Raw genomic sequence first — 14207 nt, forward strand, 5'->3', positions numbered from 1 at the left:
ACAAACACCATCGGAGACACCTGTAGAGCATCTTTATAGTCACCCAGTAACGTTGTGACGTTTGATAGCACGCTAAGTGTTCCTTCGGTATTCGGGAGTTGCATGATCCATAGTCATAGGAACATGTATAAGTTATGGACAAAACAATAGCAGTAAACTAAACGATCATCGTGCTAAGCTAACGGATGGGTCAAGTCAATCACATCATTCTCTAATGATGTGATCCCGTTTATCAAATGACAACTCTTTTTCTATAGCTAGGAAACTTAACCATCTTTGATCAACGAGCTAGTCAGGTAGAGGCATACTGGTGACACTCCTTTTGTCTATGTATTCACACATGTACTAAGTTTCTGGTTAATACAATTCTAGCATGAATAATAAAGATTTATCATGATAAATAACAACTTTATTATTGCCTCTAGGGCATATTTCCTTCATGATGTACCACCACCACCTCCTCCTGTGGGTAGACCACGGCATGAGAGGAAGAAAGCCATATCAGATGACTATGTCACTTTCATGATTGAGGATATGAATGATCTGGGAAAGGTGGAGGATCCAACCTCTTATAAGGAAGCCATTAAAAGTGAAAATTCGTCCAAGTGGTTTGTTGCCATGGAAGACGAGTTGAAGTCTATGGGTTCAAACGATGTTTGGGACTTAGTAGAAGTTCCCGATGGAGCTAAGAAAGTAGGCACAAGTGGGTCTACAAAACCAAGTATGATTCCAAAGGGAATGTCGAACGGTTCAAGGCAAGGCTAGTGGCAAAAGGGTATACATAGAGAGAAGGCATTGATTATAAGCAAACCTTCTCTCCTGTGTCAACCAAGGATTCTTTCAGAGTCATAATGGCATTAGTAGCTCATTACGACCTAGAACTACACCAAATGGATGCTAAAACGACATTTCTAAATGGTGAATTAAAAGAAAAAGTTTACATGGCTCAGCTAGAAGGCCTTATTGTGGAAGGGAAGGAACATTTAGCATGTCATCTAAAGAAATCAATTTATGGCTTGAAGCAAGCTTCAAGAGAGTGGTACCTCAAGTTTGATAAAATTATCAAAACTTTTGGTTTCACCGAAAACGTTGTGGACAACTGCATATACGTTAAGTTTAAAGACAGTAGGTTCACATTTTTAGTCCTATACGTTGATGACATATTGTTGGCATGTAGCGATAAGGATACACTGCATAATTTTTTGTAATCCAGTTTTGATATGAAAGATCTTGGTGAAGCCTCGTATGTCCTCAGCATCGAGATAGGTACATAGGAACGTTAGGACTATCTCAAAAAGCATACTTTGAGAGAGCACTGAAAAAAATCAATATGCATAAGTGCTCACCCTCACCTGCTCCTATAGTTAAGGGCGATAAGTTTGGGACATTTCAATGTCCGAGGAACCAATATGAAACTGATCAGATGAAGTCGGTTCCTTATGCTTCAGCTGTCAAAAGCATCATGTATGCTCAAGTGTGTACACGGCCAGATTTATGTTTTGTAATTGGGATGCTTGGCAGATACCAATCAAATCCAGGACCGGACCATTGGAAGGCTGCAAAGAACTAAGGATTTCATGCTTGCATATAAAAGAACTGATAACCTAGAAATTTTTGGTTATTCAGACTCTGATTTTGCCGGGTGTGTGGATAGTAAGAGATCCACGTCAGGCTATATATTCACACTCGCGGGAGGAGCTATATCGTGGAAAAGCTCCAAACAGACGTTAACTGCTGGATCTACGATGCAAGCAGAATTTGTAGCATGTTATGAGGCCACCGGGCAGGCTGTATGGCTAAAGAATTTTATTCCCGGACTTAAAGTGGTTGACAACATATCTAAACCAATTTTATTATACTGTGATAATGAACCTACATTTTTCTATACGAGTAACAACAGGTCAAGTGATGCTGTCAGACACATTGGCATCAAGTATCGTGTTGTGAAAGATAGAATCCAGGATCAAATAGTTGATGTTAAACATATAACAACGAAGCATATGCTTGCGGATCCGCTAACAAAAGGCTTACCACCCAGTATTTTTTGTGAGCATGTTGCCGGCATGGGACTACTAGAAGCCTTATGATTCTGGAATAAGAGGACCATTAAAATAAACACTCCTTAATTAGCAAAATGTTTTCCATTTCGAAATAGGCAGGGTGTGCTATAAGTGTTGAGATTCTATGGCGTTTTGAGCTGTTGTAACACATCACTTTGGTACATCATTCCTATGTAGAATGGGGGAATGAAGTTAAGCCTAACGATCAAGGGGGAGAATGTTGATTTGATCTGACGACTTAAACAGGTCAGTTAGATCTATTAGTCTAATAGAAAAAAAGGAAGGTAGCGTTAGTGAAAAAGGCCCCACGCACCAACGTACGTGGGCTTTTTATCCCAACTAAGGCGCCCTGATTGGGGGCACCCAAACCAACTGATTGTTTAGGTCCCCTGTCTCCAGCGCTAGATAAAAGGAGGTACGGAAGAGGGTTGGCAGCCTGCGCGATCACAATTCTCGTACGGTTTCACTCCCCTCCTGATATCCTCTCACCCCAACCGATCAGGGGGAGCGCTGCAGCGACGGGAAGACCTACTCCAGCCGCCGTTGCCGTCCCCGGACAGTGCCGGTGGCGTCCTGAGGGCATCAGGACGTTGAGGAGGACTTCTACCTCAACTACATCACCCCTTCATCACGCCTACATCGAGCATGCAATCATGTCCACTGCCGTGACATGTAAAGAACCTCTGATCCCTTCTCTGTTCATGGTTATTGGGTGATCTAGATGCAATTTTGATCCTGCTAATGGCATCCCATAGATGCATAATTAATCCAACATCCGGATGTTGCTGTCAGTGGTGTCTACATCCTGCTCTCGAGGGTCTATGCATCTGCACAGAAGTGGAACGACGTGGGCATGGTCCGTCGGTTGATGAGCGACGAGGTTCTCAAAAAGGAGCCAGGGTTCAGCTCCATTGAAATGGATGGCCTGGTTCATCAGTTTGTCGTAGGCGACACGTCACCCCCTCGGTCAGAGGAGATATACGCGAAGCTGGATGAGATCGAGCAGAGGCTTGCATCCTCTGGATACAAGCCAGACTTATCAGAGGCTAGTATGGTTGCTGGCATGGACCATACCAAGGGCACCGCCCTCCGCTTGAGTGGCACTCGTCACTCGTCAGTTGTGTTATAAAATGCCACACCAAATAAAACATTTCTGGTAAGAATGGCTCTGAGCATGAATTGCGTGAACATGTATTAGCTCTGATTTTGGGAAATATTCTCTAAACTGGCATCTGGTTTCTTTTGTAGGACTTGCTGCTTGACAATATTCTTCTAGAGGGGTTCCTATGTGCTATCAAGACGGCAAATTATAGCTCTATAGGAACTTACAGGCATATTTAAATATAAGAACTACATTAATGGTGTGCCTTTTAAAAGTTTATGTTTCTATTCAATATAGTTTGTTAACTTTATCAATTTCACTAAGACGGTTTCCCCAGATTTCATTCTCTTTCATATCTTGAACTTATAAATATTTTCTTCCATTTTTCTCGTGCAAAAATTGTAGTGCACGTTTACTGTTGTTAGTTATGGGTACTACAGTAAATCTTGATCTAACTTGATGTACCTCGAAGAGAGCAAAAAAAATGCACCTTATATCCTTACGATTGTTCTGTTATGATAGCAGGTGACTGAATTGTTGCCTAAATTGAGCCTCAATTAGTCTTCTCATTTTATAATAGGATGTCAAGAGACATTTCATATTATTTACGTTATAGGAGGAAATCTATATTATACACAAAGTAATGGAGGGGGTGACCCCTCCACTGTATAACTTTCTGACATGAAAATGCTATATGCCATTAATTCAGGAGTATATCTAATAATTGATCTTACAAAATGTTTCAACTTCTATACTGGTTCTAACAGTTCCATCTCACGTTTGTCTTTTGAATTTATTAAGGAGCTTTCAGCTATAGAACACCTTGAAAATAGCAACCTCATGGTACTCTGTTTGATTGCTCACACATCTATAGTTTTTGCTTCATAAAATAGTTTTTGTTGTTACTATTGAAAACAATAGAATTTATTATGTCATACTTATGCATCTATTTATAAGTGCTTCATGTTACTTTGCATTTCCAGTGACCCATCTTACAACTATCTGTCAGAAACAACACCTGGCTCTTGGTCAACTCCCATGACTTCCATTTTTGTCGGTGTCCTTCCTGGTCTGACATTGTTTTTCCGTGAAGCCGGACATCCTTCCCGTCGTGGCCATGGCCATGCCCGTGGAGAAAGGGCAGAGTGACCAGCAGGGGAGGGAGGTGAGCTCGCCCCACGCATGATAGGTACACCGTCGAGCTCCAGCAGGGGAGTTACGACATGCACTTGGGGGCGAGCTCGATTGGAGGGGATGGGGACGGCCAGCACGGGAAGGAAGGTAGCCAGAGGGGATGGGGGAGGTAGGGGCCTCGGTAGTGAGGACTGAGGAGGGGAGGGAGGAGATCAAGGGGAGAGCATGGCGTGCTCTGCCTCTGATGTGTGCCAGAGATGAGACGGTGAGAAGATGTTGCTCTGTATGTTTTGCTACTGCCGCTGATTACTAAGCTACGCGCGTGTGTTGGCTGCTGATTGCTAGCTATGCGTGTCGCTTTTTTGCGTTGCTGCTAAAATTGCTATAGCTGCAGCTTGCTAGCAGGTAAATTGCTATAACATTGTTAAGTGTAAACTGATGCTTTGTTGATACTGCTTGCTTCTCTGAATTTTTGTTATGAAACGTCATGTAGTATAAAACGTTTGTGCATGAGATAGGTATTTGATAGGTAGAAATGTTATAATGCGAGTGGGATATAAAGAGTGAGAAGAAGTAGAGAAAGGTGTACATTTTAAACTAAAAATGTGTCTAAAATAGTAGATTTAATAAAAACAAAATCAAAGTTGAGTAAAAAAAGGTATATCAAAGAAAACAAAATGCTAACTAAAGGTTGACCAAATTGAAACATAATTGAATTATTTTTGTGAAATTTATTGAATTATTATTATGTGTGTGTGGAATGTTGTGTTATACTGATTTGGAAGTTAAAAAAATTAATAAAGAAGCTCTTGACGTATAAAGAGTCAAATTTGACGCTACCGCTGAATTTTAGGACAATGTTTGAGTTATGCCATTTTCCATCCTAAAGCTTGGACAGCGAGCCAAAGATTTTTAGCTATCAAAGGGGGGCCAATTTAAATGGTTGAGTTTTTTTCCTTTTTTTCAAAAAGGGGATTCCCCGACCTCTGCATCAGAACGATGCATACGGCCATCTTATTAAAAAGAAACATAGGTTCAACAAGGTCTTAGAGTCTCAAAACGAAAATAAAGAAGGGCTCACAAAGAGCCAAAAGGGTCAAAAAACAAACTGGCCATAAAAAGCCACAACTGGCTGGCATAAGAGAGACAGGTAAACTAATTGCCTATCCTATTACATGACCGCCATCCAAACCGATTGAAGATATCCCGTGTTACCATCTCCCAGCGGATAGATCCAGTAACCAAACGCTCCCTGACCTCCGTCGGAGTGAGTAGCGACCACATAAGGATCAACGCGGTGGCTCGGAAGATAACCTGCAAAAAATGAATATTTGTTGTTCTGTTAAAAACCAAATCATTTCTGCAGTTCCAGACTGCCCACAATAAAGCACAAACTCCTACGCGAATATGTCTCGCTCTTACAGGCTCTATCCTGTTAAGTCACGTTCCAAATAACGTGTTAACGGAACTCGGTGGAGTAATATTAAATGTAATATGGACTGTCCGCCATAGGCCTTTGGCTAACGGGTAATTAAGAAAAAGGTGTTTGATGGTTTCATCCCAATCACAGAAACTACACCTAGTTGGTCCTGTCCAATTACGCTTTGCCAAATTGTCCTTGGTTAATATTACTTGTTTATGGACAAACCACATAAACACTTTGATTTTCAAAAGAATTTTGACAGCCCAAACATGTTTGGAACTAGGAATCGAGCTTGAGTTGATAACATCAACATACATTGATTTAACTGTAAACTCTCCAGACCTAGTAAGTTTCCAGCGTAATTTATCGGGTTGTTGAGATAACTGAACCTCCATCAGTCTACTTACTAGATGGAGCTATTCTTCCCAATGATTGCCAACTAGCGTCCTTCTGAACTGAATATTAAGGGGATTGGGTTGAAGTACCGTTGCAACGAACGCCTCACGTCGTTGAACAATACGATACAGAGACGGGTATTGAATGGCAAGGGGGGTCTCTCTGAGCCAAGTATCCTCCCAGAATCGCGTACTAGCATCGTTGCCAATAATAAACTTTGTCCTATTAAACAAGGTTAATTTGACTTGCATAATCCCTTTCCAAAAAGGTGAGTCAGTCGGCCTTGCTGTCACCTATGACAAAGTTTTGGAGTGAGGATACTTGCTACGGAGGATTTGCGCCCAAGTAGCATCAGTCTCAGTCGATAACTTCCACAGCCACTTACTGAGAAGACATCTGTTCTTGACCTCAAGATTCTCAATACCAAGACCCCCTTGGTCTTTCGTTCGACAGATGATATCCCATTTGGCGAGTCGGTATTTTCTTTTTAATTCATCGCTTTGCCAGAAAAATCGTGATCGATAGAAGTCTAGTCTTTTCCTAACTCCAACTGGGACTTCGAAGAACGACAAAAGAAACATAGGCATACTCGTGAGAACCGAGTTAATCAGAATTAATCGGCCTCCGTATGACATGAGCTTGCCCTTCCAGCAACTCAGTTTCTTTTCAAAGCGGTCCTCGATGCACTTCCATTCTCTGTTTGTCAGCTTACGATGGTGGATTGGTATACCTAAGTACGTAAAAGGTAAAGTCCCCAATTCGCATCCAAACAATTGCCTATATGCCTCTTATTCGTCATTGGCTCTACCAAAGCAGAACAATTCGCTTTCGTGGAAGTTAATCTTTAACCTGGTCAATTGTTCAAATAAGCATAACACCAGCTTCATATTTCTCGCTTTGTCCAAGTCATGCTCCATAAAGATGATCGTATCATCGGCGTACTGAAGGATGGACACACCTCCATCAACTAGATGAGGTACCAAGCCACCCACCTGACCAGCCTCCTTAGCACTTCCTATCAAAATTGCCAACATATCAACTATAATGTTGAACAGGATAGGAGACATCGGATCCCCTTGTCTCAGGCCCTTATGTGTCTGGAAATAATGACCTATGTTGTCATTCACTTTAATTCCAACACTCCCTTTTTGCGTGAACGATTCTACCTGGCGTCGCTGGGCTTCATCAAAACCTTTCATACGCAAGGCCTGTTGAAAGAATGGCCATTTGACTTTATCATACGCTTTCTCGAAATCCACCTTAAAAACAACTCCATCTAACTTTTTCGTGTGAATTTCATGGAGCGTTTCATGAAGGACCACCACCCCTTCTAGGATGTTTCTGTCCGGCATGAAAGCAGTTTCGGAATGTTGCACCACAGAATGCGCAATTTGTGTGAGCCTATTAGTCCCAACTTTGGTGAAAGTTTTGAAACTAACATTGAGGAGGCAGATCGGCCTGAACTGCTCAATTCTCACAGCTTCCGTTTTCTTAGGAAGCAGTGTTATTATTCCAAAATTTAAATGAAATAACTGAAACTATCCAAAGAATAGATCATGAAACATTGGTAACAAATCCCCCTTAATAATATGCCAACACTTTTTATAGAACTGCGCCGAAAATCCATTCAGCCCTGGAGCCTTATTGTTTTTCATCTGCGCAATAGCTTCAAACACCTCTTTCTCCGAGAACGAGGCAACCAAAGTATCATTTTCATCAACAGTGAGTTGAGGCACATCCTCAATCCTGGACTCATCCAGGGACACACAACTATCCTCCGAAGGTCCAAACAACTGCTTATAGTACTCGGTTATGTATAATTTGAGGTTATCATGTCCTAAAATAGTTTCTTCATCTTGTTCAAGCTGAAAGATATTACGAGAACAAAAATGGTTGAGTGATGTCACGAGAACAAAAATGATATTGAAGAATTTTTTTCCCAATCAACCCATAGCAACCGCACGGGCACATTTACTAGTAATATAATAACTTTCATAATGATCAATGAGGCCACGTACGAAAGAACAGACGGCCCTTACACTGAAGAACACAACGGATGGGTGCAGCACATGCACTGCATCTGCACATCCAAATTACAAACACAAACAAAAATCACGATACCTAATCAAACGAGGCAGCATTCACGCGCGTGCATGCAGGAGCTCTGGGTGGCCGGCCGATCGATCGATCCTGCGCGCCCACCGCACGAGCCATGCACGCATGCATGCAAGCACGAGGTAACCGGAGGATAAATTATTTAATTAGTACTCGACGGCGGCGGGCGGAGGGTCGTCGATCAGAAGTCGCCGGCGGCGGGTTTGGCCTTCCCCCCCTTGGCGACCTCAGCGCTCTCGGCGGTGTTCATGCTGAAGCTGTTGAGACTGCGGCCACCGGCGCCGTTCATGGAGAAGCTGTTCTCCTGCACGCCCGCGGCGGCTTCCACCGGAGCCGCGGTGTGGCTCAGCAGCAGGAGCCCCAGCAGGGCCAGGCCGAGCAGGGTCATGCGCAGCTCGTTGTTCCTTGCGCCCGCCATTGATGCCTGTGGAAGATTGAGAGATTGCGCGGACGGAGGTTGGTTATCTGCTTATTGCGGTGGATTATTAGCGAGCTCTTGTGGTGGGTGAAGGATGCGGTGTTCTTGAGGATTTATAGTGGGAGGAGAGGGCGAGAGGGGTGGTGGGGAGTGGGTTCAGGAGAATGTCTCGTGTTCTTGCGGTTCTGCTTAAGTGTAGGCGAATGGCGTGCATCCTATATTCCTAATGTTGAAGCCATTGGAACGCCTATTAGCATGGGACCTTCGGTTGGTATGCGTCATGCATGCGATGTGTTTTAAACTTTGCTCGGTCCCGTAATCCATATCTTCGAGAAACGAAAGGAGAAATGGTTTTTAAATTCGATGTGTCTAGGGCATATCTAGATGTGCCCTAGTTATTGCACATCTAAGTGAGTGAATCAAGCATAAAGAGAAAAAGATAAAAGGGAAAGAAAATATTCACATGAATCTTAATGTAAGATCAATGACATATGAGTGCAATACTTATGACACATCTAGATGTGCTTTAGCAAAACTGTTTTAAATTATAGCGCATTTTTACCCTAAAAAATACAGGGCATTTAATTATTATTTAACTATTAGAAAATACACTATGTTCCAAAATACCCGAATTTTCGGCTGATTCTAAGGGGCTGTTTGGAAACCCACCCGCTTCGGAAATCACAGAATCTACGGAGTACCAATTTCCTCGCTCCGCTGTTTTAAACTGCAGCTCCGGCTGCTCCTGGAGCGGGACGTGTGGAGCGAAGGGCCTCCGAACAGGCCCTAAGTTAAAGATCTTCAATTTTGACTATGCCTATGGATAATTCATCTGCACCATCAAATTAGTCTCATTAGATTTATCATAAAGTATAACTATAAAAATTCATCATGAAGTATATTTTCATGCTATATACGATTGATGTTGTATATGTTGATATATTTTTATAGATTTGATCAAACTTAAAGATGTTTGATTTAAGACAAATGTAAAACTTAAAATATTTTGAAATGAAGGGAGTACGAAATAGTTTAGGTAACACCTTGTTTTTCGAAACATTACCATTTTTGATATGGATTAATGGTTGAGATTAAAACATGCCCCCTATATACGTTGCCTGGGCGCAGCAAGAGCTATGTCTCGCTTCAGGCAAGATGGGAAGGTGCTCTCGCCTGAGGCATCAACAGTAATGAGCGGCCCAATAGTGAACACTTCAAATAAAAAAGAAGAAGAAAGAAGAAGCAAGGGGAATGAACCCAGCTCTCTAGGATAAAGCGTCATGCCACAAACCAGTAGCTCAATGTAGGAGTTGTGATGGGACAGTAGGGCGCGGGCAAGTAAAGGTAAAAGAGCCGGTTATTCCACTGGTTTTCCAGGTGTTTCCTATTTTTGTTTTTTTTCAATATTTTTCACTGGATTTCTCTGTTTTAACTGGGCCTTTTATTTTTCTTTACTTCTCTTTGTTTTTCTTTGGTATTCTTCGTTTCTTTCTACATTTTCTTGGCCTTTTTCTTTATTTCTCCGGTTTTGTTTGGTTCTTTCTAGTTTTTATTGGCTTTTATGTTTTTTCTTGGTTTTCACTGTCTTTTCGTATACATTTCTGGTATATATCTAATTTATTTTTTAATACACAATTAATAATTTTAAAGTACAAGATTAACATTTTTAATACTCAGTTAACATTTTTCGGCCTTGTGGGCGTCCGGATAGCACCCACGCCCGCTTCTAACCAAACTGGCCCACCCACCCACCCCCTCCTCCCTCGCCCGCGCGTGTTCTCTCTCCGACGCAAGCTGCCAGCATTCATGTCGCTGTAGAGTGGCCGCTCCACGTTGAAAATGGTTCAGTGCGAACACGAACTTTCACTGCCTCCGTCATTGAAGCGGTGCGCTAGCCGAGGGCGCCGCCCGCTGCACGCCCGACAGAACACGCCTCCTCGCTGCATTCAAACCCGCGTGAAAGTCGAGAAACCTACTCCTAGCACACGTTCATTCACGAGCGGGCCGACATTAAACTTAACGTCGGGCAAGCTCCTCTAGTTCGCCCGCTATTTAAAGGATGCCAGACGCCGGGCAAGAACTGTACCACTCCACAGCTCCCCATCTCTTACTTCCATCATTTTCTCCACCCTTTCGATGGCACCCGACGAGTAGGAAGAGCAATTCTCCGGCATAAAAGCCAGCTGGGTGGCCCGCCGAGATCACCGGATAAGAGTGAGACAACTCGCTGCTCCACCTACGACGCCTAGCCCGCCGGAGAAAGTTGCCGCTCCAAGCTGGCCCATGGTTGAGCAACTCGCCGCTCCAAGCCAGCTCGTGAAGGAGTGGCGAGTTGCTCTAGTGTGATGCCCTCGATTCAATCGTACACTAATCATACACGCAAATGCGTACGATCAAGATCAAGGACTCACGGGAAGATATCACAACACAACTCTAGACACAAAATAAAATAATACAAGCTTTATATTACAAGCCAGGGGCCTCGAGGGCTCGATTACATAAGCTCGGAAACACAAGAGTCAGCGTAAGCAACAATATCTGAGTACAGAAATCAGTAAGACAAGTCTGCCTTAAGAAGGCTAGCACAAAAGCAACATCGATCGAAAAGGCAAGGCCTCCTGCCTGGGAGCCTCCTAACTACTCCTAGTCGTCGGCGGTCTTCACGTAGTAGTAGGCATCCTCCGGGTAGTAGTAGTCATCGGTGGCGTCGTCTGGCTCCTGGGATCCGTCATCTGGTCGCAACAATCGGATATGGGGGGAAAAGAAGTAGCAAAGCAACCGTGAGTACTCATCTAAAGTACTCGCAAGACTTACATCAGATCTAAACTAAGTATGCATCTGTATCAAAGGAATGGGTTGTATCTGTGGACTAAACTGCAGAATGCCAGAAGGGAAGGGGAAAGCCTAGCCTATCGAAGACTAGCATCTTTTGGAACCCACCATCTTGCAGCAACAGGAGGGAGTAGAGTAGCATAAAGTAAAGTAGCAGTAGTGTTATCAACCTTGGCCAGAGATCCTTTCTCGACTCCCTGCGAGAAAGCAATCCCAGAGCCATACTATCCAATTCTCATCACAATCCATTTCTCATCACAAGTATCCAGTTCTAGTTGTATCGATCGGGATACAACTCCAAGTGTCCGTTACAGTAGGACAGGCTATTGATAGATGTTTTCTTCCTTGCAGGGGTGCACCAACTTACCCACCACGCTCGATTAACTCCGGCCGGACACACTTTCCTGGGTCATGCCCGGCCTCGGCCAAACAATACGCCGCAACCCGACCTAGGCTTAATAGAGAGGCCAGCACGCCGGACTAAACCTATGCCCCCAGGGGTCATGGGCCATCGCCCCGGGAACTCCTGCACGTTGCGTACGCGGCTGGTGAGCAGACCTAGCTACCTCCCTAAAAAGGCAGGAGCTTACCAGTCCAACACAGTGCGCGCGGCTCAGTCGCTGACGTCTATTAAGCTTCGACTGATGTATACGACGCAGAACGCCCATACTATGCCCACGTGATGGTTAGTGCTATCAGGCCAGAGGCCCCTTGGATCAAATATCCAAATCGTAGTGGATTAGGAACGCGCGGTAACAAGCAAAGACTCACGAAAGATGTGACCCCGTCGCCCCGTCTCGAGGACTTGCGGCAAGGGCTAAGAATGCCCGGCCACGCCTCGTAATTATCTCACGGGCACCCTCCAGGTCAACCCGACTCCACATCACTCGCAATTAAGCTCGCGCGGATACCCCTCAGGGCCGACCCGTCTTTCCAAGTAACAGTGGTAAAGTCCAAGTATCCATGTGTCCAAACATCAAGGGGAAAACCCGAGGAATCACCCCCGGTGAATTCCACTCGATGTAATCATCAAGGTGAACGTAAGAGGAACCACCCTCGAGGTTCACACTTGAGGGGTTGCACGACAAAGTCGTATCGGAAGTGGTTAAGGCGGAATCACCCTCAATGACCACGACCGAATAGCTACACTACAGGGTTAACATCAGAAGTGCTGTAGAGGTCTCACCCTCGGCACTCGATAGTAACCCAGTAGTGTCGAGCAACTAAGGGGAAAGTGATGTGCGGTGCCGGGGCCTGGTCTCCGATCCCGTTGATCAGGTCTTCAATGATGAAGCAGGGGCAACAAGGACAAGGTGGGGGTCACTGATGGATCTCTAACCAACCTATACTAAGCAGTTTAGGATAAGCAGGTAAGGTATGAAAGCAGGTAACAACAACAGGCTATGCATCAGAGTAGGATCATACAGAAAGCAGTAGCAGTTCTAATCCAAGCATGAGAGGGAAAGAAATAGGCGATATCGGAATGCTCAAGGGGGGTTTGCTTTCCTCGAAGCTCTGCTGAAAAAGAAGAAGTGTCGTCGACGACGTAGTCGATCACAAGGGCATCAGCATCGTTCTCGGGGTCTACCGGAGAGAAGAGGGGGAAGAAACAATAAATACATAGCAAGCAAGTGCATAACAGGACAACAAGCAGAGCTAGACATGATCTAACATGGTGTTACACGATACCGGCGAAGGGGGAGAACATCCGGGAATGTTTTCCCGAAGTTTGGTATTTTCGGACAGACGAACCGGAGGGGGACGGTTGCAGGTTCGCTATGCTAGGGATGTCTGGCGGACGAACGGAGAGTGTAATCGGATTCGTCTCATCGTTCTGAGCAACTTTCATGTATAAAGCTTTTTCGTCTGAGCTACGGTTTATTTTCTATGATTTTTCAAAGATTTAAACAATATCCTGAAATTATTATTAAACTAAAATAGGGTTATTGCACCAGCATGACGTCATCCGTCAACTGAGTTGACCATGGTCAACCCTGACGTGTGGGGCCGGTCAGTGCCCAGTCAGCAGTACAGTCAGCGTTGACTGGGTCAAAGTTGACCAGTCAATGGGGCCCATCTGTCAGTGACACATATTTTAAAAAAGGGGGGTTTAAATTAAGCTAACTAGGGGTGGGGCCCCACTATCATAGAGTCCTCTGACTAACTAATTATCTAATTAGTTAATTAGGAAAAATTAATTAAGTTAATTAACTGAACCACTAATTAATTAATTAATTTTTATTAACATTTTTTTTTCATTTTTATTAAGACAGGGGCGTGGGCCCGGTGGTCAGTGACCCATCTAGCCACCTCCCGCCTGCACAACAACGCATGCAGGGGAGGGGCAGGGGCTCGGCGGCGATGATCTGGGGTCCGGCCGAAACGGTCGGCGGCGCGCGACACCAGCTGGGGCGGGGCCATAGCGGCGCAGATGCGGCGCGGCCGGAGCAGCAAGGGAAGCGGGCATGGTCATGGGCAGTGGCTGCGGTGCGGGGGCAGAAGTGAAGCGACGCGAGCGGGAAGGGGCGAGGCCGTGCACAGGCGAGCGAGACTGGGCGCAGCGACTGCGCGATGACCGCGGCCACGGACGGTGCGAACGGCGGCCTACGATGGTGAATCGAGGAGGGGGAGGAGGCCGCTCACAGCGTTGCAGGGGAGGCTTGGGGAGGGCGGTGCGAGCTTAGCGGGAAGAGCGGCGGGGTGGAGGCAGCGGTCTTCAGGCGTGGC

General features: G+C 44.9%; 1 protein-coding gene and 1 pseudogene across 1 annotated transcript; one reads left to right on the top strand and one right to left on the bottom strand.

Moving 5' to 3' along the window:
* LOC125547116 (pentatricopeptide repeat-containing protein At1g59720, chloroplastic/mitochondrial-like) overlaps positions 1-4348 on the top strand; it is a 51612-nt pseudogene extending 47264 nt beyond the window's left edge.
* A 3685-nt stretch (positions 4349-8033) lies between these two features.
* On the bottom strand, positions 8034-8731 carry LOC125549016 (uncharacterized). Its single transcript, XM_048712520.2, has one exon. It carries the CDS (start codon positions 8646-8648, stop codon positions 8412-8414), a length of 237 nt encoding a protein of 78 aa, XP_048568477.1. The 5' UTR covers positions 8649-8731; the 3' UTR covers positions 8034-8411.
* Between the last annotated feature and the right edge of the window lie 5476 nt (positions 8732-14207).

The sequence above is a fragment of the Triticum urartu genome, chromosome 3A (genome assembly GCF_056163025.1).
Source record: "Triticum urartu cultivar PI428250 chromosome 3A, HENAU_Tu73, whole genome shotgun sequence".
Lineage (NCBI taxonomy): Eukaryota > Viridiplantae > Streptophyta > Magnoliopsida > Poales > Poaceae > Triticum > Triticum urartu.

Coding starts and splice junctions, on each gene's coding strand:
- LOC125549016 (XM_048712520.2), bottom strand. CDS start 8,648: ATGGCGGGCGCAAGGAACAACGAGCTGCGCATGACCCTGCTCGGCCTG.